At 37.6% G+C, this 25,335-nt stretch overlaps 1 protein-coding gene across 2 annotated transcripts; it reads right to left on the reverse strand.

Annotated features, from left to right (window-relative positions):
* Positions 1 to 11: 11 nt before the first annotated feature.
* ppp2r2d (protein phosphatase 2, regulatory subunit B, delta) lies at positions 12 to 24,659 on the reverse strand. Of its 2 annotated transcripts, XM_053511063.1 has the most exons (10): positions 24,455 to 24,659; positions 24,124 to 24,198; positions 9,026 to 9,123; positions 8,705 to 8,870; positions 7,490 to 7,602; positions 6,898 to 7,075; positions 6,568 to 6,732; positions 3,605 to 3,774; positions 2,335 to 2,426; positions 12 to 2,204 (listed from the first exon to the last, which is right to left on the reverse strand). In XM_053511063.1, the coding sequence occupies exons 1-10, from the start codon at positions 24,459 to 24,461 to the stop codon at positions 1,925 to 1,927; spliced, it is 1,344 nt and encodes a 447-aa protein (XP_053367038.1). In that variant the 5' UTR covers positions 24,462 to 24,659; the 3' UTR covers positions 12 to 1,924. The 2 variants fall into 2 exon arrangements, with proteins under 2 accessions (XP_053367038.1, XP_053367037.1); XM_053511062.1 differs by lacking the exons at positions 7,490 to 7,602; positions 8,705 to 8,870; positions 9,026 to 9,123; positions 24,124 to 24,198; positions 24,455 to 24,659 and having other exon boundaries at positions 12 to 1,483; positions 1,920 to 2,204; positions 6,898 to 7,070.
* Between the last annotated feature and the right edge of the window lie 676 nt (positions 24,660 to 25,335).

Genomic DNA, 25,335 nt, shown 5'->3' on the forward strand with positions numbered 1-25,335 from the left:
GCATCCCATACTCAGGTAAACACAATTAAAATTTATTTAACTTTGGTCAAAAATAATCAAACAAGTGTACACTTCCACAATGTTAGCATCATTATTTAACAAGGAACAAGGCCCAGTGACCTGTCGTGACTCGAAATTTGGAACAAATCAACTGTACAACTTTGTACTTAAACCATCAAATTATTTTTCTGATGTTCAACAATAATGTTTTAACACCGCCTGGGCAAAATCAAGCAGCGTGCAAACCGTGAAGCTCGTCTCAGTAAATCCCATGTCCTGACCTGAGCTGGCTAAAGGATTTAATGCACAAATATTAATTTTTTGCTGCTATGTCACATTTCTGGAGGAATACCATGATCAGCAAATTCTATATTTACTGGAGAAAAAATTAGATCAATTTATTTATTTTCTTTCTAGGCACTGTTACGATGGACCGAATTCTGAAAAATAGTCTTGATTTCTTCTAAGTTAGTGTGCACATTCACTGTAGCAGCAAATATACAAGAGGATGGAGTGATTTAATGCATTGTTTGGTCGGGGGGGATTCTGGATGGGGAAAATAGTCTTGAATACAAGGCGAGGAGTGGTGTTAATGAAACCATTTAATATTTATGGTTATTACGGAGAATCATTATGGAATTCCCCTCTATAGCCATACAGAGATTTAAGGCTGCAGTGTCCCTTTGAAAAACAAAACAAAAAACTTTTGAATCATATTTGACAAAGCCGGACGTTCAGAGAGCAAACAGCAATACTGACATTTAAAATGGCCGAATGTCCCTCGTTGTACAGTGCAACTGCAGCTTCAAGTAGTCCTTTACTGAATATCTCCTTCTAGCCAGCTGCTTAGTGATACATTTCTACCTGGAGATCAGTTATTTTCTTTTCTGGTCATCACATTAGGTGGGTAGTCCCCCCTCCCCCCATACATCCTACAAAGGAAGTTGTTTTATTTTTCCAGATAAAAGTTATATTAAAACAACCGATTTTTAATGAATGAAGAACTGATGAGCAGGTGGACTTCACCTCATAGCAGCTGGCTAGAGATCAGCAGGATGACTTCACATTTCGTCACCGGCGCTCCGAATCCACATAACATGCAAACGCAGAACATAAAAACCCCATACATACCTGCTCTTAATGTAAAAAATGCTTTTCCTTTGTAGTTTTGTTACTTTTATTAAGTGGTTTGACACCAGATGGTGCAGTTATATATAGACAGTCAGTGAGATGTTACTATGAGATAATAATAATAACAATAATTAAAAAAAAAAAAAAAACAGGGGAAAGAAAAATTTGTCCACTGACCAGAAGGGAGAACTGTATTAAGTGCTTAAAAGATAAAACACCAAGGCCTGTCATGAAGGCCAGGGGGAGGAATGTTGACAAACATCAACAAGCAAAAGTGTCATGTTTCTTCAGATTTCCAGGCGACAGAAACATTTGCATGATTCTGCACGCTCCTCACGGTGTGCTCCACAATCTGGGTTGAAAAATGCAACAACAAAAAAAGACAAAAAAAGGGCTTAGACTAGAACATAAAAAAAAAACTTTGCTTGTGACTGCAGAAAGTCGATTTGGCCTCTGAGTTTTGTCATTTCTGCTCGGCGGTGTTTAGGATGAGTGTTGGCCTTCTCCTGGTTTTTAGCTAGGTGGGGTTTGGGAGGGCGTTCCTATAATTTCCCTGTAAATTCAACAAGTTGGACGATCTTGCGCTGGGAGGAGCAACAACGCTGTAGCTTCTCTTACTGACTTTAAGAACTAGACTATGGAAAGTACAAGATTTTTTTTTCCTTTTTTTCGCACGTCCTCAGTCCTGCGCTTGGTGTGAAAACAGGTAGGGATATTTATTTCAATTCTCTCTCACGCTCTCCATCTCTCTCTCTCTCTCTCACTCATTTCCCATCCCCCATACTCACTCTCATTAGTTTATTTTGTCCTGGAATATATACAGATTGTTGGTGGCGGCCACAGCTATGACGTTCTCTTTAGGATGCCAAGCGGTATGGAGGATCTTCTTGTTGAAGTCCAGGCTGTCCACGCTGATCTCGTCCTTCTTCCTCTTGCCACCAGTGCACACTCGGCGCGGTTTGAGCATGGCTCGCGGTTTGCTGTTTTCACGCGACGCCTCCAGTGTGATGTCACGCCGCGTGTTCCTGTCGAACATTCTGAAGAAGTTGTTGTACGAACCCGTCATGATGGCACTGGGGGAGAAAATAGACATTTGAATATTATTCATCATGACACCTAAAGGTTTAAAATTCTACATATTTCATTATAAGCAATAAATCAAAAGCAGCAAAAAATCTGAATACGGCGTAACAATTGCTGTACCTGTCTGATCCGTTCCAGCAGCACTCAAACTTGTCAAAAATGCAGTCGTTCTCATACAATGAGCACAGCTTGCTACGTAGGTATTCATGTACCTAGAAATATAATGGCCAAGAGAGAGAAGACATATAGTCACGTCTCAAAAATCTCTGAAGGCATGTCTAGTTAGCGACTCAAAAAAAGTACTAATTCATTGCCAGTTGGTTTAAAGGTCAAAGAACGTTGATGTATTCAGTAGCATATATAAATTTCAGAGAAGTGACAAAACATTAACACTAGAGAACTAGGATTGCCTTGACTTTTAAAAATGGCCGCAAGTCCTTAATGACCATGTGAAGCTTGAATTAGATGGACCACAAGGTTATAGGGACGTTTATGTAAAGAATATGTAAAGGTTTGCCAAGAAATGCTTCAAGGTTATAATGGTGTATTTTTTTACCTTCACAAGGAACATCACAGCTCTAAACAAAGATTAAACCGAATGAAAACAAGACCAAGATCGTATAATGCGATGTCCCTTCTAGATATGCCATTATGTTTTAATTTTTTTTAATGAAGAAAAAACATGCCAGCCATGCCAGCTTCTGCAGCTATTGTCATTCAATATTAAAACAAGATGTCTATGATTATTTTTTTCCTTTACATTTACTTGTTTAAAACCTTTTAAAAGTGTAAGTTTCTTACAGAAGTAAAATAAAATATGTTTTATTGACAGAAGCGATTTACATGAAAGTTTGTGTAGCTTGTGAGTGTTCTATTCTGCATCTTGTATAAATGACTTGAACCCAACAATTATTAAAAGGAAATGTGTGTTTTGTTCCAACATCAGGATTTATTTCATTTAGTTTGTTATTTAAACAGATCCACTTTCTCAGCGCATCTCGTTAACTGCGCGCCAGCTGGTGCCACGATGTAATCAGTTAATCGGAATCAGTTGACAGATGTTCATAACCTGTCTAGATGCTTCTAAATGAGAAATAAATACAATATGTATACAAACTGGTTTGTTTAGTCTGTTGTGTCTTATGAGTTTATCACTAATGCGGAAATCAGGACTGACCGTGGTGAGCGCTACAACAATGACATTAGGCTGTTAACTATTAGTTTGATTGCTATATTGCGTGCTAACGATTCAGTGGCCTGCAGAAAGCGGAGTGAGTACAACCACAAGGTTGTATTCACTCCTTTTATTTCTTTAACAATGCAAAAACAAGCTTGTGCAGTAACCATGGAAGCAGAATCTCCAAGACATTAAGACGTCTTGTGGCAGTACCTGGTAGGTCTCTACTGGTCGGTTCTCCATGTTTAGGTCCCACACCTTTACAGAGAGATAGTCTCTGGTCATCATGTATCGACCGCTGTGGCTGAACTTGACGTCAGATATAGAGGAGATGATTTCTGAAAAGAACGACCGGCTGCTTGGATCTTCGGGTTCTTCAAAAACTAATGAGGGGGGGAAAAAAAAGTTTAATGAAGCTGAACTGTAAATAATAAGTAAAAAACACTTGGTTTGGAAGTGTTTGGAGCATTTTATATCTATGAGCACACACTGACTCATCGACTTTTGTTTACTACCCGTTTTAATTTTAACACATGTACTTCTGCTTACTTTAAACCAGGAAATAATTAATCACACAAAAGTCTTGGTTTCATGTACACAAACACTGAAGCACTTTTCGTTCTCTTTGTGTTTGTATTATCGCTGGCATAGTTTGCTGTATGTGAAACCTACTGGTTAGAAAATTAACAGCAAACATGTACTTGCATGCCTGCAGCCACACTGTAGTGTGGGAAATAAAATTGTATGGTTTTCTGCCACAGGATTTTGTAATGTCATAACAGTCACAGAATCGTTTTTTACAGTAAGTGCAGAACAAGTTTTGATACACTGCTTAACATCCTAAGGTTAACTATGCATATATACTTTCAAGAGAATAACTTGGACAATATACATGAAAAAGATGTGCCGGACTTTTTAACTGTATTGAAGTATGGGTTCTGAACCGTGATTCTGCGATACCCTGTCCATTCCCAGCTGTAAGAAAGCTGTAATCAGCCAAATTAGTTGTGGAAAGCAGGGAAAACTAAAAACACTAAGATACATGTCCAGAACCCGTTACTACCAATAATATATCTGAACTGGCATTATTATAAGTTATAAAATTTTTAACTTTTGCACAGTAATCTGTGACACTTAGGAGTTCAGGTGGGACATTACATATGATGACTAGGTTATAAAAGAAATAGGACCATTTACCATGACATGAGCAGACAAACACACCTTGGACATGATTTTGGTGTCTGAACAATTTGAGGACAACTTGTAGTTTTAAAAGTAGGTCATTATGGTGTTGTCATGTTGTTGGTCTTGTTCGCACATGCACTTTATGTTGTCTTTTTGTATAGTACTTAGTTAAAATTTTTTTTTTTTAATCATATTCATTCATGCCTTAGCCCGTCAACTAATTATGTACCTTAGTAAGCTATTTAGTTTTTTAATTTATGTTGCTAAATTCATGTTGTATATATGTAGGACCTTGGTCCTGGAGGAACGTTGTTTTATTTCAATGTGTACTGAACTGTATGTGGTTGAAATGACAACAAAAGGCTACTTGAACTAAAATTAGAAAAATACCACACTATATTTAATAAATTTGTTTGTGCAATATTTAAACATCAACTGTGTGCTGAGTCACATGTTGCACGGTCATGCACTCGGTTGCTTCCCTTAGTCTGTACTACTGCTGTTAAGCAGCTGACACACTCAACATAGTGGTCGTACAGACTATTCTTACAGACTGATCCTTGGCTAGGCTTGACGAGTTAAATTTTTTATGCATCAATAATTCATCTTTTTTTTTTACTTCAGCTTTAAATTCTATAGATCATCATCATTACACGTGTTGGCTTGTCTAAAACTTAATGATAATGATAATAATAATAAAACATTTTATTTATAATGCACTTTATATTTGAAACAAATCGTAGCAAAAGTGCTACAAAATTAATTCGTAAAAATACTTGTATTGTAAGTAACTGCATCCCAGTCTTGGAGATTGCAACACAACACATCTAAAAAAAATTTTTTAATCGACCGTATACGCCTTCTTAGTCACAATCTGTAATAGGAAAAACCCAGACATCTGTGGTGTGAAAGAAAAAAATAAATAAAAATTCCTCCCCCCCGCCCCCCTCGTTTTCCAAGTTGAGCGCTGACAGGAGCTTTTGTCCGTTTTGCAAGACAACATTAGTCATGTTTGACCAACAAGGCAGCATATATTCCGGCTCAAACTGGGACCGAGCAGTCGGACTCCTTGTTAAGCACAAACAGCTCAAGTGGTTGTTCATTTCCAGTGACAAATTCTTAAACATTTTTTTTTTCTTTTGGTTTGGTCTTTCACATTAATGTGTTACATAACTTTATGGGGAACTGCACACAGAGTCATGCTGCATGTATATGCCAAAGCTATTTGTATTTGTGTGTAATTATTCTTCACCTGTTAGAATCAGTTCACTGCTTCACTAACTAACCTTGGCAAAACAGGTCTGACAGTCAGATTTTTTGTAGCTCTATATTCTTTAAGGTCTATAGTTATAATCCAATAGTTTGTTGTCTCCCTTTCTCTCCTCCCCCCACTGATGCCCTACACCACTGGAATCAAAAACAAAATAGAAATCACGAAAATGTTAATTTTAAATGTGTACATCAAACACAGGAGAACTCGATATACAGTATAGCAACATTTTATAGCATTGCGATACATTTTGACGAATTCTAAGGTTGCAGAAATAGGCACTTTGTGTTGCAGCAATCCAGAGTGAAAACAAAAGAAGAAACATGATCTAGTGATTACACAACAGACCTTCTGACATTAAGCAGAGGGGAAAAATATCACTTCAAAACGACACTAACTGGGCCATGGCTTTTAATAATATTGTGTGGACGGACTCTATTCCTAAAAGGGCTAGACTGCATCAAAGGACAGAATTTGTCTCAAAGGATTTGGAATGGAAAGTTTGTCATGTTCATTCCAGAAATAACACAGAACTCCTTTTGAAATGGGCCCAGCATTTTTTTTTACTTCTAAATATATGTGGCCAAAAAAATTCCAACCTGTTACATGCAGAATAAAGTGACGTATTAAAGTCAAATGAGTTACAACATATCCATAATGTACCCTTGAATCCAATGCATGTTTTGACCTTGAGTACCCCTGATACTGAGCTGCTACTCACATTTGCTATGTCTATCGCAGAGAGCTGCTGCCCGCATGTCACAGAGGCGAATGGTGCCTTTGCTGCTGCTGTAGACAAACACGTTGCACTGGTGAGGGTGGCACTCAGCAGCCGTGATTACCTCCGTCAGCTCCTCCATGTTGGCAGGCTTTATATCTACAATATCTGAAGGAGGGCAGAAGTAAAGGAAAAAAACAGCAAACACATAATGGAAACTAGTGCTGAATACATTTCTTCAGTTTTGCCTACCAACCAACCCCCTTCCACCTCAAACCTTGGATGTTAAATGAATAATAACGTAAACACACACAAAGTGATATAAAAGGATACTAAAACTTCTATCTGTGATTTCTAAGTGCCATAGGTTTATTCTTAAGTCATCTGCAGAAAGGTATGTTTCATGATCACTATTTACTGAAATGGAGTTGATATGATATGTGTGTGCGTTTGCGAATATTCTGCGTGGGCTCGCCTCCACCATCAGGTCCATAGGCATTAACACCGGTACCTGTGAGAACACAAAAAAAAATTGGGGGGAATAAGAGCAAAAACTAAGTAAAATCTATTGGAAAAAAAGAAGAGCAGGTACAAAAAGGTCTGCACAGTTTTGGAGAAATATTACATATATTTACTATTTAATATAGAAATATTTATATTTCTGTATATTAATAGCACAATAAATTACTACACACAAAGTAAAACATTTTCTTCAGCAATCCTTTATCTGTGAAGTAAATAAAAAGCCTAGGTCTGTTTTTATAAAAAAAAAAAAAAAAAAAAAAAAAAAAAAAAACTTATCAATGGTTTGCACCGCCTATTGTATTCTGAAACAGAAAACTCGCTCTGCTTCCCAAACAAGACTAGAAACAGGAAGCCGAGTCTGAATGGGGATTAAAGCTGTGCATGAAGAGGCTCCACTTGCCCTTAATGCAGTGATTCTGAATGGATCTCTGAGACGCCCGTCTTCATCTTTCAGATTGTAACCTTCTGCTCGTTTGTCCCTTTCACTGATCTTCCACAGCTTAATGGTTTTATCTTTAGGAAGAAATGGAAAAGGGTTATTAAAAACAAAAACAGACTCTCAACCAAAAAAAGTCCCTATGAGCTAAAAAGAAACACAAACTTTATGCCAAGGACAGTTGAACCGATTTATTGGCAGATTTGATTCTTTTTAAATGTCTGACCTGATTCAGATTTTTTAGCCTTTCCAAAATGTATAATTGACAGCATATAAAAATACCGGTGTGCGAGTGAGTAAAAGACTTGTAACCTTAAGGTACCTTACACGGTTAAATAAATAAATTATACACATTTATATATAAATAAATCCCATTGAAAAGCCAAAGACCATCACATGCAACAATGTGCCGGGGTGCATAAACTGAGTGAGTGTTAACTTTGTACACAATGGCTGAGGGGCAGTTCAGCAGCAAGCCTTTATACATGTATGTGAGCTTCCCCATTCATTTTACTTGTTTATCTGCCAAATATAGATGCAAGAACAAACCCCGACTGTTTTCACTGAACATAAACTGAAAGAGCAGCAGAAAAGCCCGAGCCATTTACGCAAATAAGGCTTGGCAAAATAAAATTAAATCAGCTGTTGGCTAGGTAGTTCATCAATAACAGCTTGAAAGCCAGAAGGTTATTTGCTTTGAGTGTTGCTTACCTTTCTTATAGTTAGACATTTGAATCAGAATTAAAACACGCAATTAACGCACGGTTCTCCATTACTAGTCGTAAGGAGGGCACGGGCTACAGTTACATCCACTTTATATTCTAGTCCTACAGCTCTACTAACTCTGGCATATCACACACGCATTTAAATAAAATTTAAATCTTAGATGTTTAAAACCGCTCTCTAAAAGATTTATAGATTAGATAGAGCAGAGTTGTTGGAACTTAGCACAAGGATTATGAAAGTTGAGGACGGCAGATGTGCTAGTACGACCAGCAAGATGACTGTAGCAGCAAAAAAATTAATAATAAAAATAATCAGATGGCAATGTGAAGCCAAAACACTTAACATAGCGACAGCCGTGGCAAGTGATGATTAATAAGAAAACCCAATTTGAACAAAAACAGTTAGGGAGCATTTACACCTCACAGGTACCAGTGTTGATGCCCACAAACCTACCGTTGGTGGAGAGCAGGAAGTGAGCAGCGTTCTGTTGTGGTAGCCATCTAATTTTATTGATTTTCTCCTCAATTTCTAAACTTTTCAAATAATCAAATTCAGGTTCATGACTCTGGAAAGTGCTGTACACGTTGTACTCCCCTCTTGAGAGAGGGCGGTTTTTACTCTGAAAATGGAAAGAACAAAAAACAATTAATTTGTAAAATTAACTGTCTAGAGACCCAAATTAACAAAGTCTAGCAGAGGAGAAGCAGCTACAAATAGCATGTTTTTAAATTATAGCTAAGATATTCAACATAGGGTAAAAACTTAATAGCCTACCTCTTGTTCCCGCTGAAATATGACGACTCTTCCTCCTTTATCTCCTGTAGCTAATAATTCCCCCGAGTAGTTAAATTCAACTGTTGAGATAATGTCCGCTGGAAAAAAAAAAAAAAAAAAAAAAAAAGACATCAGTTTTAGTTAAACGGTCATTGAGCAGGTTTAAATATTAAAGTATATGGATTAAAGTCAAGCTTCTAACTCAGACTTTCCACTGCTGGCTCTGTGAGTCATTCTGTCAACCAGGAGAAAACATTAAAGTTTACTAGAAAATAGCATCATCAGTGCATGTACAATTAAGCCAAATTCGTCATGTATTACATGTTAACCAACACATAGATGTCATGTTCAACGCTGGACAATATTCAATTGTTTAAAATTTTTACAATTAATAACGTTGACGATCTGCCATATAAAATCTGACTGAGTTTTCTTTAAAGAAGAGAACAGCTTGATTTGCTAGGAAATGTCAACCTTAAACTTGTGAATGTAAAAAAACTTGCAGAAAATACTTAACAAAATGAATTTGGTTTAAATCAATTACTTTGTTAGATACATTTTTATATACGCGTTAGGTCACCACTGAACAAAAACAAAGCAAATAAACAGCAAACAATCAAGCGGCAAAACCAAAAAAAAAAAGAATGTCAAAATAATATTAATTTTAATTAAATGTACCCCAACCCCAAACATTAGTTTAACATTTAACTTTGGGGGGTTTACTACAATCTTAGCAAATAATTCACTCCCACCACACGGGATGAAGGTGTGTAAATAGTTCAGTGTACCACCTGTTATAAAAAAAAAAACTATGCCTCCAAAGTCTCAAAACTCAACTTGACGGTAAGCAAATGGGTTTAGTCGCTGCGAGCTTCCAACGCATGTGATTTTCGACTAAATTATCACACATTTTGAGATGTATAACGAGTGGGTCCGACACTACTTCACTCTAAGAGTTTGGGGAAAAAGCCAGATCGGAGGTAGAAACAAGTAACAACTTTGTCAGCTTCACTCAGTCAGTAAATCTTATAAGTGGTATATTTAAACAGGATAAGAGTTATAATCTATTTCCTGAACTGCATGTAAAGATCCTTAAACTAACGGAGCAGCACATGCAAATAACCACGGCATCTGGCTAGGATAGACCAAGATTGTTCATGGAGACGATGCATAAAAAAAAAATTAAAAAAATAAAAGAACATTAGAAGGAGCACTGCCTGTGTGGAATTTAGCTCGCCGTTAGCACAAGTGCTGGAATTCATCCTGGAGTCAATATCTCGACTATAGGTGTACTTTGCAATTAAAGTGGGAGGGAACCGATTCTCAATCTTAAATTCAGTACCTGCTTTTTGACAAACAAGCAGCTACATGCCAGGAATCCACATTCCATCTTATATGTTTATTTAACACAAGTGCTTACACATACAGTAGGAACCACATTTACATGGCATGCTTTTAAACTGGTCTGTGTGTTAGACTAGAATGTCAGACTTGTTTTAAAATGTTGAGCTGACATTTTGCAAAACCTTTGCAGTGAATATTCTTTATTACATCAAAAAACAAATACGTTAAACAACTGTACACGATTACACCAAATGTCCCTTTTATAACGCTTTAACCCTTCCTCAAAGCTCATGGGTATATGGATACTGAAATCAGATACACGGACATCTCGAATCCAGACTAACGAGACAAACGCATCTGGAGTGAAGATCTAATAAACAGCCTTCACTTAAAATGAAAGCAATAAAACAGCAGTGAGGCTGAGGATATACTGAACTAATGTGTCACTCACATGGCAGATACACAAGCGCTGCTCATTAGACTTTCTGGTGACATTTTGTCCATCTGGAAGATTTAAAGATCTGTTCGATAGAGGTCAGGGAAAAGGTGTAATGTAACTCGCCAGCACAACCAGGTAAACGAGGAAGAGGAGTTGAGGAAGCACATGGATAGAGAAAGAGGAAAATAAATAAATAAAAGGTATTTGCTGCAAAATGTACCTGAATAGAAGCGAACTGTATGCAAGACCATCTTCACAAGTGTGTGGTACAGTACACACTGTTTACTAGGTGCAGGAATCACCTGATACGATATGATACAGGGGTGCTGTTTTAAATTGTATTGCGAATTTGTAAGTATCACAATCTTCTAAATGCTCCAATTCAATATTATATTTCCCCCCCCAGATTTTGTTACAACTCTAAACAAAATTGCCACATAATTTGCTAGTAGCACCTGCAGGATTGAAGGGGAAAAGCAATGTTCTTACCACCTCAGACGCAAACATTTATAAATTAAAAATTTCCTTTCAAAAATAAGAAATTTTGGAGTCAGTATGGCGAAACAGGTATCGCCTACCTACAAAAAATAAATAAATAAATCTCAACACGTTACTGAATCATTTTTTTTTTTTTTTTTTTTTTTTACATCTCTAGCATCTAATCAAATGGACTTAATTGTTCTCTGTGTGTAGGCAGGTATCTGATGTCAAAGTGCTTCTAAATTGTTTGTACAACACTGGTTTAAGATATAATAAGACAAGCATCAATGCTGAAAATCTGCATTTTATTGACCTAATTTCTATGCTTTAACAGACAACTTAAATGATTCTGTTCAATGGAACACTTTAAATCCCTTATTTCCACAAAGTACATCTTTTAAGAAGCAATTATTTCTGCTTTAACAGATATTAATGACCATCTGGTAAATTCATTAATTGCTTTCTGGTGTGCATGTTGTTGTAACCTCAACAACCGATCTGTGGGCTAACGTTATCTTAGCCATCCTTACTAGCTAGGATCCTTACACGCTTGCTAATGAACGATTTGAAGAGTTGTCTCACCCCGGTTCCTTTAGTGAACACCAGATTGAATCGCCTGCTAACAATCAACATCCCCCTCCGCCATCTTTGTTCTCACAGAGAGCTCGGTCACAAAACTATCAGTGATGTTCTAAAGCACTTTCAGTAAACTGACCACTCAACAGTCGTATGTAAACAAGTAACAAAAAGCCAAATTAATGCACGACAGTCATTGCTGATACTGTGCTGGCTCGGCACAAACAAAATCAGGAGTATATGGCAAACACCGGATTGTTGTGCTAGAACAGTTTAAATAAAATGAAATTGAGGGAAAAGTGTCAATTATTACATTATCATCAAGTATCTCAAATTCTGTCTCCTCTGAGCCAGTCTGTCCTGGAAAAGAAGTTTTGTTCTTGTCACACCGACACTTCAGGAACAATTCTTTCCATTTAATCATCTCCCTCAAAACACAAACTAGGAAGAACAAGTGGGAACAAGTGGGAACTTAATCAATCAACAATAGGGCATGGTGATCAGGAATGACACACATTTTAAAATAACTACTTGATCCAAAGTATAACCTACTTTTATACTATAGCAATTTACCCAGAACTACACATTTTTATTTGTTGGAAAAAAAAAAAAAAAAAAACTATTCAAATTATGCGATTTATATTTACATTTATTGTTGTAACATTTTCACTTGCAGAACTGCAGCAAATAAGTTCTCATCCTTCTTTTAAATGCATTTTTTTTCTTGTGCATTATTAATACAAGTAAAGAGTTTGTAATTGAGGATTCCCTGTGAGCAGAAAACGTAACACTGGAATGCCCTTTATTAAATGCTAGCCATGCAAATGTGTAAATGTACATCTAAATACATCAGTAATTAATCAATTACTGATTGTTAACGGGAGTAAAAAAAAGGGACGGGGAGACGGGGGGATTTGCAACCCTAGCTTTAGCATCAAGTGCAAAAAAATAAATAAATAAATCCACATCCCATCACAAACTCACCAGGACGAAGCATGAATACAGCATGGACGAGACACTTCTCTGACTCAGTCAAACTAACTCCACCTGGTCACGACACCTACTGTCAAGTTTTTTAAACATGTAAGACTCCACACAAATAGCAAACCAAGCTCAGGGCACCCTGAAGCTGGCAGCCTGACCCGAGATAAATTAATGAATGACTGCTTTAATCTAATTCTTTTTTCACCCGGTTTCCATGGTTCAAACAAACAAGTTGTACATAATGCTGAGCAATAATATTTCTAAGCTAAATATAATACATTAACGTTGACACACACAAAAAAAAAACCATGCCGTGCACCAACCATCCAGCATCATAAAGCACTGACTCAGCATAATCAAGGTGCGAGTTGTGGTTGTGCGAGAAGCAGCAGAATCGCGCACACATACCCATACTGAAGCGTGAGAAGATGCCATTATAGATCTGTTGTACCTGCTGCAAAGCTGTGACGAGACGTTTCACAAATCCAGTCCTTACACACACCACTGCTGCTTGAGACAGACCTGAGAGTGACTCAAGATCGATCTAGTGGTCACTCCTCAATGGGAATGTTTAATCTGATGACCAAGCAAACTAAAGCGGTGTAGACATTAACTAACCCTAACCCCTCCTCTTGTGCCACTTCAGCACTTTTTCTCAGAATTAAACTAAAGGTTTGGGGCTAATAAGTGGACAGCTCAAGAAAAACAATAGTGCAAAGACAAACGCATGCAAATTTCAGCTCTAACTGAACTGTTACATTGCATCACTCTTCCCTGCGTAGAGATAAAATTAGTGCTCAAACATTAGATCATTCTCTGGCCCCACAAGACAGGAAGACCAAAAAAAAAAAAAACCACTATTCGAACACAGACTGGCTGGACGCTGCTAGGAGGATGTAGGAGTAGGATAAGGAAGCAATACATACCCATGGTGGAGTACATCGAGTGGCCATGATAGCTGCTTTTAAAGCTTCAGGTATCAGCAGAGCATTAGGGTTTAAGATTTACGTGCCTGGGAGAAGCAGATGGAGTGCTAGTGGATATGTAAAGAGAGCTCGCGGAGAGGCACTAAATCTATGCTGGACAGGTAGGCAAGAGAGAGGCAAGAGGGAAACCCCCTCGAGAGAGAGTGAGAGACTGGTGTTTTTATCCTAACGAAGAACTGCAGTGTAGTATAGTGAAGCACAGGCTAGCGTCATCGAGTCTTCTAGCAAAGCGCTTAGCATGAGAAAAGGAAACGTGTGCAGAATTATTAATCTTTACACATCACTCTAACCTCCTGAGCTCTATTAGGTTTTAGACCTAGAGAATAAATTCTGCTGTGTCATTGCCTTTGTGTTGGGCTAGCAAACGGACTTTTGGCATTAGTGCATTATAGAGAAACTTCTGTGTCATTACATGTCATCACTTCCTGTGGGCTGAGCGTGTTATTTGTTTACACGATACACTTTCAGCTCTCAAACAGCATTATCGGGTGTATCTTGGAATGAAATAAGTATGAGTAATCAGCTAACAATTAGACACTGTGCCTTTTAAGTCGAGTCTCAGTCATGTGCTAGTTAAAAGCACCGAACAAACCGCAGTAATTATGTCGCATTTGTAATTAAACATGATCGTTAATATTAAAGTCATGTTTGCCATTGTGCACACTGCACGTACTGTATTGCTGTTTGGTCTGAATGGGCTTTACAAGCAGAGGCAGAGGGAATGGATATATTACATTATCATCAAGTATCTCAAATTCTGTCTCCTCTGAGCCAGTCTGTCCTGGAAAAGAAGTTTTGTTCTTGTGTCACACCGACACTTCAGGAACAATTCTTTCCATTTAATCATCTCCCTCAAAACACAAACTAGGGAGAACAAGTGGGAACTTAATCAATCAACAATAGGGCATGGTGATCAGGAATGACACACATTTTAAAATAACTACTTGATCCAAAGTATAACCTACTTTTATACTATAGCAATTTACCCAGAACTACACATTTTTATTTGTTGAAAAAAAAAAAAAAAAAAAAAAAAACTATTCAAATTATGCGATTTATATTTACATTTATTGTTGTAACATTTTCACTTGCAGAACTGCAGCAAATAAGTTCTCATCCTTCTTTTAAATGCATTTCTTTTCTTGTGCATTATTAATACAAGTAAAGAGTTTGTAATTGAGGATTCCCTTTGAGCAGAAAACGTAACACTGGAATGCCCTTTATTAAATGCTAGCCATGCAAATGTGTAAATGTACATCTATAAACAAAAAAGCATGGCACTTTACTGCAAGTGAAGCTATGGCTAACAATTGTGTGTCAAAGGCATTATAACTTGAGAAATTTTAACAACTTAGTAAAACCTTTTTTCACATTACCTAAAAAGACACCAGTAGGTAAGTGTTAAGTTATGCATTTTTTTTTACCTTTCCCCAGACATGGACACATTTTCAGAAATACGTGCAGAATGACAGGAATAATAGTTTAACAAGACTAGAAATGTGTAATTTAAAAACACTAAAGCACAATTAATTGGAGGGGTAAAAAAAGGTCTGTGCACGTGCATGTATTCGCTTTCCTGCATTCAAATTATGCTGGGTTCACATGCTCACTTATTTACTTGACAACAAACCAGTCACACACAGTGTGACACAAAGCACTATTAAATTCAACAATCCGGCCAGAGACTAGAGAATGAATCATTCACAACTCAACCGCTCCTCTCATCCCTCTTCCTCATTTTACGGCGGTAAAATAATAGCGCATTCAATATCACATTCTCACATACTTGATCCCAGCCAATCAGAAGCAAGTTGTCAGTACACATCTGCCTCTGATTGGCTCCTTTTGAGGCTCCTCCTCAATGCGCATGTGTCAAACCTTTATATTCTCTTCTGTTTTCGTGTTTAGCAAATACACATACACTAATGGACAGTCTTCTCTCTGCAGTCTCTCTTTTTAAGTGACTAACAGGAAACCTCTCTAATAGACACTTGCTTTTGCCTCCTTTTGAGGATTTCGCAGAAATGTGTTGTTGCATTGTCGTTAAACAGATTCCTGTACTGCAGTGGGCCGAGTATCCAAAAAGCACAGGCGCTTTTTTTTACATTTGTAATTATTACTGTTTACATTTATATTTAACAGCTTTAAAGTAATTCACTTTTCAAGGGCTCTAAAATAAGAGTAAGATTGACTCACTTACACTCAACGTGAATTCCTGCAACCCAAAGTTCAGCCCAGAAGCACAACTTCAAAAAGTACATGATGGGGATCTATATGACACATATTGTAATAAAAACCACATACAAGTCCCACTTCCGCGCTTTAGGATTGGGTTAAACTTGGTTTAAACCGAATCAGGTCAAATTCTTAGAAACAATGATACTTAAAAATGCAATGCTTTTTTTTTTTTTTTTTTTTTTAAATGGGAAAAACCCCGTTCTGTGGCATTTCCTTGCAGCTTTTGTACCTTTTAACATGGCATCTGTCCTGCCTAGACTTTTAGATTACATGCTTACATCCTATGAAGAGAATTCTGTTACTTTTAAATGTGCCCAAATTAACTTTAAGGCCCTAGCAATATTCTGTGCAATTAATTATTGGCACCCTCTTGCTCAGAAGTCGAATTCCTCCAGTGTTCGGTACATCTGTATGCTCTTCTCGCAGCTCAACCCAGCCAGTGCAGGCTGCATTTTGGCAGAAAGCTGAGTAAAAATATTTACCTCAGGGGAAATGGTTTTTCTTGTGTGTACTAAAAATTCACGCTGCAGTCTTTTGAAGAAGAGACAAGCTACAGCACTGAGAAGCGAGGTTTGTTGTTTGTAATGATTTTGCTACCATTTAAACACTTTAGAAGGCACTTTTGAACATCGGAACTTTTAAACACTGCTGAAACCTTGTGTAGTTCATTTGGTAAATGCAGTCTGGTTGACGTGCATGCATGCAGAAACTCATTTAAGGATCTACCCCACAAGAGAACAAATGCTACATGAAAAGAGAGGAAACCGGAAAATGAAGGGAAAACCTCCTGGATAAGTTCTGGCAGGAAGCCAGCTGAAACGTCTTTGTTCCTGTGTTTTTCCTGGCATAAGAAAGAGAAGAATGCAATCTAAAGCTGCACATATTCTTTAAAATACTTCTAAGATAAGTGCAATAAGCAGCCTACAAAAATACACAAAAAAAAAGGCAAATCGTCAAAGATTAAACAATATGCTTATGAAAACACTACTGAACTACACTTCTTGAGTTGCCACTGTTGGCTGGAAAATCTTTTTTTTAGTATATCATGTTATAGTAAGACACTAGGTGCTGGCCGAATGGTCCACTGTAACGAAAAACTAACGTTATAGTAAAATGCTACAAAGTCAGCAAACTATACCTAAATCTTAAAGTTTCCTTCAAGTTTCCAGATTCCATAATGTCTCTGGTTACACTGACGGTGTTCTATAGCTGGGACAGTTTAACACAAAACTCTTCACAAAAGACAAGAACTGTGCAACATGCTAACTCTGCTAAAGTGAGAATGCATACAATAATAAATAGGCTAACAGTTGGCCAACAATGACAATGAACTTTTGTTTTGACAGCGGTGCCGTGTTTGTACCATTAAGATATTCAGTAATAGATGCTTATGCAAGTAATCCTAATTGATGCATGTTTGGGTAATGTCCTCTGGGTGTAGCAATAGTGAATGGTGGTGGGATTGATTTCCAGGAAACGTGACGAGTGCAAGAAGCATTGTCCTGTGCGGGTAAACCGACTATGGAATGTTTAACTTTTCCCATCACCAACACGTACAGCTTATATGCTGAAGGATGTTAATAGTTTCATGACAAGTTTTAACAAAGTTCTAAAAACTGGTATAGGACCTTATTTAAACCAAGATAAAATGTTTTTGAATAAACACTGCTTCTTACACTAAAAGTACACTTTTGCATTAAGACTGCACTTTAATTTCGTTTTTAAGGAATTTAATATTTTCCAGCATCACAGACCACATCCACCTCCCTACTGCTAATGTACTCTTAATTAATCATTTAGCCGGAGAAATGGGAAAAAAAAGAAAGAAAAAAAAAAAAAAAACTGATAACGCAATTTGAGAAATAAGAATCATTCTGTACATAACCAAATTAAATTAAATCTTTACAAGGTATAAAAAACAAATCTGTTGCTGCAGAGTCTGAACTTTAAAGCACCAATACAGCCAAAATGAACTTCAGAAATGTGGTGATGTTCCACACATGTGATGTGTAAAAATTCATCAACATAAGGACATCATGTGACAATATTTTACATGATCATCATGAACAAAAACAAGGTACAGGGAACTCATACTACCACCTTAACCGTAATTACATCAAGAATAAAACAGATGCTGATGAAACATGAGAGCTCTGGGTACTTGGAGATCAGTTTTCATTTGATTAACAGTCCCAGAGGTGTTACTGGCTTTCAGGTGGTGCAGTCAGTATAACTGTTGTTGGTACACCAGCCATAGAAAGCGTAAATAAGTGCATGAATGTTTTCCTGCAATAGACGGGTGTGCCACCAGGTTCATTTTTCTGACCCTGCACACATTGTTACTAGGATAGACTCCGGATCCACCATGACCCTGATCAGGATAAAGCAATAACTGAGAGCGAGTGAGTGAGTGGGCGAGAGGGTGTTACTGGCATTCGTCTCGGTGACGTATCCTAATGTCACCCAGAGGACTGAGAAATTAAGATACGTCACCGTGTCTGTAAGCATGCTTCGAAATTGCTTTTCTTTGACAATTCAATACACAACACAGACAAAAGGTCCACTGAAACAGCAATAATAAAAAAATAAAAAATAAAATAAAAAACACATCTAATGCATTTTACACACAATAAAAGCATGGAGTGAACTGGTGCCACTCCACAGAAATGGATTATTCAGGAACTATGAACAGAGGCAATATTGTGAACGATGTGTCTGGCCTTAATGAACGTCAGACACATCGTAAAAATTAAATGCAATGTACGCATGTTTTTAAATAATACTGTTCTGCCTATTTATTAAATAAACAACAAATGATAAACAAAGACTAAATTTTACAAAGCGAAGGTTAAAAAAATAAAATAAAATAAAAAATGGTTGCAAAACACAGCTTACTTTTGGACAAGCGGATGCAGCGATGTCACTGTTAAAACAAGGACATGTACTTATATTTGGGTACTTACAGATACCAAGTACCAATACTGTATCTGTGTGCTGTCTCAGGGCACAATGTGAACACAACTTTTTGGAAAGCCCAACGTCTGAATCAAAAGCATAAATCAAAAGCACCTGTTCAGGCTTTACTAGTGTGTGTGAACCCCAAAATTGCTCAGCATGTAGAGTGACTCTCTGCAGAGTAACATCCTCATCAATTCTTTGATAACGAGGCACAGAAAATAAATAAAAACAAAAATACTTAAATATCAAATTAAAATTGGAGTATACTTAAAAATCCGATCTGAGATTATTTTTATTTTTTTTTACCTAAACATAAAAACAAATCTTTTTTTAAAGAGCCGACAGAGAAATGCATGACTGGTTTTCAGTATGAATTAATCATTTAATTTATCACTTATTACTGTTTTCACCCAGCACGCAAACACCTGAGCATGCTTACTCTGCAAGGCCACTTGCATCCACACACAGTAAGAAAGAATATCGAATGATCAGTCATATTTTTCATTAGGTCTTTTCTACAGTTGGACAGCACTCAAAACTTAAACCTTGCAGATTTTATATAATTAGAGTATCAGTTAAAGCTAAAGAACACCAGCTTACAGGCTGGTATTTACTAATCCTGCGTAACGCACTAGCAAAAAAAATTCTGCCATAAAAAATTTTTTATAATAATAATAAACTTTGCTTTTGATGATTAGAACTGGGTATCCTTATCCAGTACTAGTACCTTTACTTTGATACCGGCTTCTGATACTTTTTTCAATATATACCAATTTTATGAGACAAAAACCGAAATAAAACGTAATAATAAATAAAAAATTTTGCTTTATTTTTCAGTTCCTTAGCAGGTCTACACACTGTCAATTTATAAAAACTCATTTAATAGTATGCTTTAGGTACCGATATACACGGTATGCACTAGAACTGACTCACTTCAGGGCCACTGCACATGAAAAAAATAATTCCCTGACTGAGAAAATGCACATGTACGCGAGCCGGAAATCTCTATAAAAAAATAAAAATACAGATCCAACAAATTTTTGTAGTAACTAGTAACGCGAGTCACCATGTTTTTTTACATTCCCCCTTAAAAAGCACAACTAAGGAAATCAGACCATCCTCGTGGATGACACACATGCACATAATTACACCTGCTCTAATGGCAGCAGGTATGTAAGCTCGCTAAGCTAAACATGCTTAAACTAAAATGCCTAAAGGTAAACGTTCAAAAGTGTGGCTGTATTTCAAAACAAAGGATTCCAACATGGCAACAAATGTCTTTCAACAATTGCGTGTAAAGGAGGAAATGCGTCAAGCCTAATTTTAGGACACGCGGGATGAAGTTAAACGCAGGGGAATGCTTCGCGGTTATCAGCGTGCGGACATCAGCCAACAGTCTGAACATCTCCAGCCCCAGTCAGACCAACACTAGCCAAGTCAGGAGAGGTGTTTGGTTTTGCCAGGCAGAAAAAATACGGACATGTTTCTTAAAGATAATTGCTGAAATTTAAATCTGGTTTGTAGCATACCAAGAATACCGACTACTTGGCTGTTATAAGCATTAAATTACTGTACTTGGGTTGGGTAGAACGTTAATTAGTTGTTTTGCATCTAGTTATGTTTATGAATGTCTTTATTGAAAGAAAAATATTGCGATAAACAATGTATTCTTTAAAAGTTAAAAGTATCTGTTCAGGTACTGTTTTAAAAGTAACAATTTGGCACCGATATAAAAAAAAATAACTCAACACCCAATCCACATGTTGCCTAATACTGTTGTGCAAGTTTACACTTTAAAAAAAGCAAACTCAAAGATTACATACATTAAAATTAAAAGTTCATGTTTATAGTTCACAAGTTTTTTTTGGTGATAACATTTTTTTATATAAATAAACAAGGTTCCCTGAGCAGTGCACTGTGTCTCATCACTGGAAGATTTACTTCATCCTTGCCTAGTCTGACTACAGAAAGACAGAGACAGACACATTCCTCAGCACAGAGAATATTAGTAATAATATAAGATAAATGGATGAACGAAGCCTTAAACTCGTTCACCACCCTGCAGGTCAACGAGGTCAACACAGTCTGTTAACTATTACTAAATAAAAAAAGTCAAAAGCCAGAATCAAACTGACAAAGCTTCATAGTGCCAGACAGCAAAGACTACCAGCTCAGAAAGTTGGTAGACCTTTGCTAAATGTGACCTGCAAACGTCCCAGGTATATCACCATTCTCAGTAAGTATGAGAGGATTGGTGAAGCACATCATAGTCAAGCCGGTCAAAAAACACACGAGGTCCGTCTCTAAACATCGTAATCAACATGGGGCATGTGTACTGGCTCACTGATGCGGATGTGACATACACCTCAGGTATCAAAATTTGGTACGAAATGATGACGCTTTTCAATTCTAAATGGTATTGAAGCAATTTAGTCTGTGCAATAAAGATATCAAAGCATGGTACCCAGCACTACTGGCGAATTTCCAAAAGTGACTGTAGCCTGTCGGTAATTAAAAGTAGTCTCAAGGGACGGGGAACTCCAGGGATCTCTTGAACCTAGATACAGGACCAGTGTTTTTCCTTTTGTTTGATTAAATAACTGTCCTGAAGCTGTCCTCATACTTAAATAATACAAGTTGTTATAATTGTTAAACTTGACCTGGTCAGTTACATTAAACAGTTGAATCTAAAGCTCTTAAGGTTTTTTTTAAATAAATAAAACTAAGAAGAGATGCAGATAGTTTGTACTGATGGCCATAAAAGTTACCACTAACAACTTCTGACGATACATTAATCTGCCCTGTCCAGAACACATGCTGCAGTTTGTAGGAAATGAGAAATAGAGTGAAGAAAGCTTCTACAGCAATACCTCATCTAGACTTTATTTAGCCATTATTTAGACAACTAAATCCTAATTTTATCGTAAAATGAATCAACTACCAAATAAGCTAAACGCCAGTTGGGGCACCTATAGAGAAACGTTAACTCAGCTATACGGCTGCAAGTCAAAACTTGATCAGGGTTTATTCGACACGCCCGACAAGCTGAATACAAGCGACGTTGCATCAATTTCTGTTCCTTTTTAGTGGTTAAGACTGGATACACCCTTTTAACTACACTATGCATTGTGATGTTAGTGTTAACCATCGGGCCTTAAACTTGAAATAATGTTATGTGGACTGGCTGGACAAGTTTGACCGGTTTAGTTGGAACCTCCTGCTTGTGCATCCTTACTGCACAATACACAACTCAAAATCTCAGACCTGCTGAACCGCTGACACCTCATAACTTATCGCTGACGATCAGCTGTTTGGTGAACTTGGAACATGAGTGTTGCAGATGATGTTCATACACACACTTCATTATTCCTTTCATCTGGAGAGATCCTCAACAAATCAGATGAAATTCGACGAGAAAAAAGGTTAAGAAGATGCAAGCAGTGATGACTGTCTCACAAAAGAGTATAATAGAAAAGTACATGCATTAATTTTCATACTGCTTGCCACCAAGAATCATGAGGTATGGAGTGGCAAATGAGTCTAGTCAGAGCAATATTACATTGTTCTTAAATTTTTTTTCTTATAGATCTAAGATAAACTGGGTTGACTGAGTGTACTGCACATGAACCATTAGTCCTATTCGGATTAAGTTTAACTAGGATGTTGTGGTAGTTTCTTATTTTAGAACCTCTCCCCTGTAACTTTATTTCCATCAGAAGGGGTGACATCGGGGTCTTACTTTGGTCTCATTAAAAAGGTTTGGATTACTTTTAATCGCGTGGGATGAAGAAAAAAAAATGCTTGACTATTGCTTGTTAATTGAACTATGGCAGTTCAAGCCCCAGTTCTGATAGGTTGCCACTGAGCAAGGCACTTAACCTGGTCTACTTCAGGCGCTGCATAATGGCTGGACCTGCGCTCTAACCCCAGCTTTCTAACAAAGCTGGGATAAGTGAAAAATAAAGAATTTCACTGTGCTGGTACGTGACAAAAAGGCTTAACTTTACTACTGCTCGTTGGCCATATTTAGTCACGTAGGGTGCATCCCTAGAGTGTAGAGTGGCCCTCCTACAGACAGAAATTTTGAAGGACGCTTTGCACTGGAAATATTGTTTAATAGTAATTTCAATCACTGCTGGAACTTTGGTTTTCCTCCAACTGAACTAAGGGCCAGCATCTCTTGCCTATGCCAGCACCTCTGCGACTGCTTGGATGCATTGTTGTGAAAAGAGCATGATTATAATGACCACTTGCGATGTCAAAGTTATCACTGACAAGACAGCAATAAATAAATTCTTGTCAGTCTTTTATACATACATAAAACTTACACCTCTGTCTAACAAAATTACCCAATCCGAATTGAGCCAATTGCTGTTTCTCTGCACTCTCTCACCACAAGCCTTCACAAATTTCACACTTGTTGAAACGAAAATTCTCAAAAGCAGACCTCTCAACCAAAGGACACTTGGGAAAAAAGGAAGCGTGCACAGGAAGACACACAGCCAAAAGAAATGCCCGCTATACTGTGGTAGAAGCGCTGTGTCCTAAGGGCGGGAGATGTAGAGCGCATTTAATTGGACAAACACAAGACCAGTACAGCATGAGTCATCACATTTAAAAAATAAATAAATGTGTTCCCCAAAAATGTCAGAATTAAAAATTAAAAGAACATCTCCACAACTTTTTTTGTTGTTGTTGGTCTTTCCCTTATATCCATACAAAGGTCTTTGTGACACTAAAGGACAAAGACAAAATCTCAAACATTCATTTTGATCTGGAGACACTTCAAACAAGATAACTAAACCCCAGGTGGCTCTCTGTTAACTATCTGATGGTACCAAGGTATACACGAAACGTGTATAAAAAAGATGCTTGTACACACTAGCTAACTAGCTAGATAATTAATAAGAAATGGGCATTTAGGATGTGAGTGTGTGTGAGAGAGAGAATAACGTTACGGAGTGATGTTGCTTTGCTAGGTCAATCTGACACGCTAATGCTCATGCTAACCCAGCCCATGCTAAAACGGCGACGGCTAGCTTCATAGCTTTCAGTCAACAAGCTTCATTAGAGTGACTAATCAAAGTCATTACCTTCAGCCACGTCTTCATCGACTGCTCCTTTCACCTGCGAGAAACACCACTGGAAGTCATTCCCTCCGCCGACCCCTGCACACACACACACACACACACAATATTGCAGTCAGTTAGCTGCCTACATACAAATAAACCCTAATCAATGAAAAAGCGAGCGCATGGGAAAACTTAAATGTACCACACGGCCCATTTAATTTGACGCTCCATTAAGATTGTTAGCACGCAGGCTAACCGGTTAGCTACACCGGGGTAGAAAAGTGTAGGCCGCGGTGCTGGACAGAGTCGTCCCCCCCGCCCTCCCCTTCCCTCTTTCCCCATCCTGCCTCACCTGCCATTGCTTCGTTTCTGCGAAGAATTCGGCGTCGAGCTCGCTCACTCCGAGTCCTGGCGCGTTACACTGCAGCTGAACCACACCGCGCGAGTAAACCGTAAGAAGACTGGGGTTCGTCGTGAGAACCGGAGCAATCAGCAGAATTGCCCCCGTGATTTTTATTCCTGGTCAAGATGGCGCACATCGCCAGTCGACATGATGATGTGACGTCATTTAATAGGCGCTCCTCGAAAGCGTTAGAAAGCATCCGAGCGGCGCGCGATTTGCGCAGACATAGCGCATGATCACAGGGATGAGAATCACCCGTTACCTCCCGATACGATATTATCACGATTCTTGGGCGGCGATTCTATAAATATTGCGATTTTATACATATGCTGATTCGATATTTAAAATGTCATCTGATTTTAATCTTTTTAAAAAGTTTAATGATTAATTAAATGAAGCCTGTTCCTTATAACATTAGTTTTTTTACTTTAAAGCCAAGGGCAGTTAAGTGTCTGTTATCTCATCATCTGCCATAATTTTTATTTCTTATCAAACTTAGCAAATAATTCACTCCTACCACACGGAATGAAAATGTGTTAATAGTTTACCTGCAGGACTATAAAGAGGCATGGACGTTTTACCTCCACAACTGTCTCAAAAGTCTAAAAACTTAAAAGTAAGACTGGTTTTGGCTGGGTTGAGCAGCTGATAGCACGCTCACAAGGGTACGTGGGGTTTCTAACATACGCGTTTTTCGATTAATTAGCACACATGGTGTTTTGATTTTTGTGAATATTCTCTAATCACCGCATGCTGTTTTTAGATGAGAGCAGGTAAATAGATCACAAAAATGTAGATAGATAGATAGATAGATAGATAGATAGATAGAT

This window comes from Clarias gariepinus, chromosome 14 (assembly GCF_024256425.1).
Source record: "Clarias gariepinus isolate MV-2021 ecotype Netherlands chromosome 14, CGAR_prim_01v2, whole genome shotgun sequence".
In the NCBI taxonomy this organism is placed as follows: Eukaryota; Metazoa; Chordata; class Actinopteri; order Siluriformes; family Clariidae; genus Clarias; species Clarias gariepinus.

Excerpts from the sequence above, each read along its gene's own strand:
- ppp2r2d (XM_053511063.1), bottom strand. Across the intron at positions 7,603-8,704 it reads CTTCCTGCTCTCCACCAACG|ATAAAACCATTAAGCTGTGG; the intron begins GTAGGTTTGTGG and ends TTCTTCCTAAAG. Across the intron at positions 2,427-3,604 it reads GACCAGTAGAGACCTACCAG|GTACATGAATACCTACGTAG; the intron begins GTACTGCCACAA and ends TTATATTTCTAG.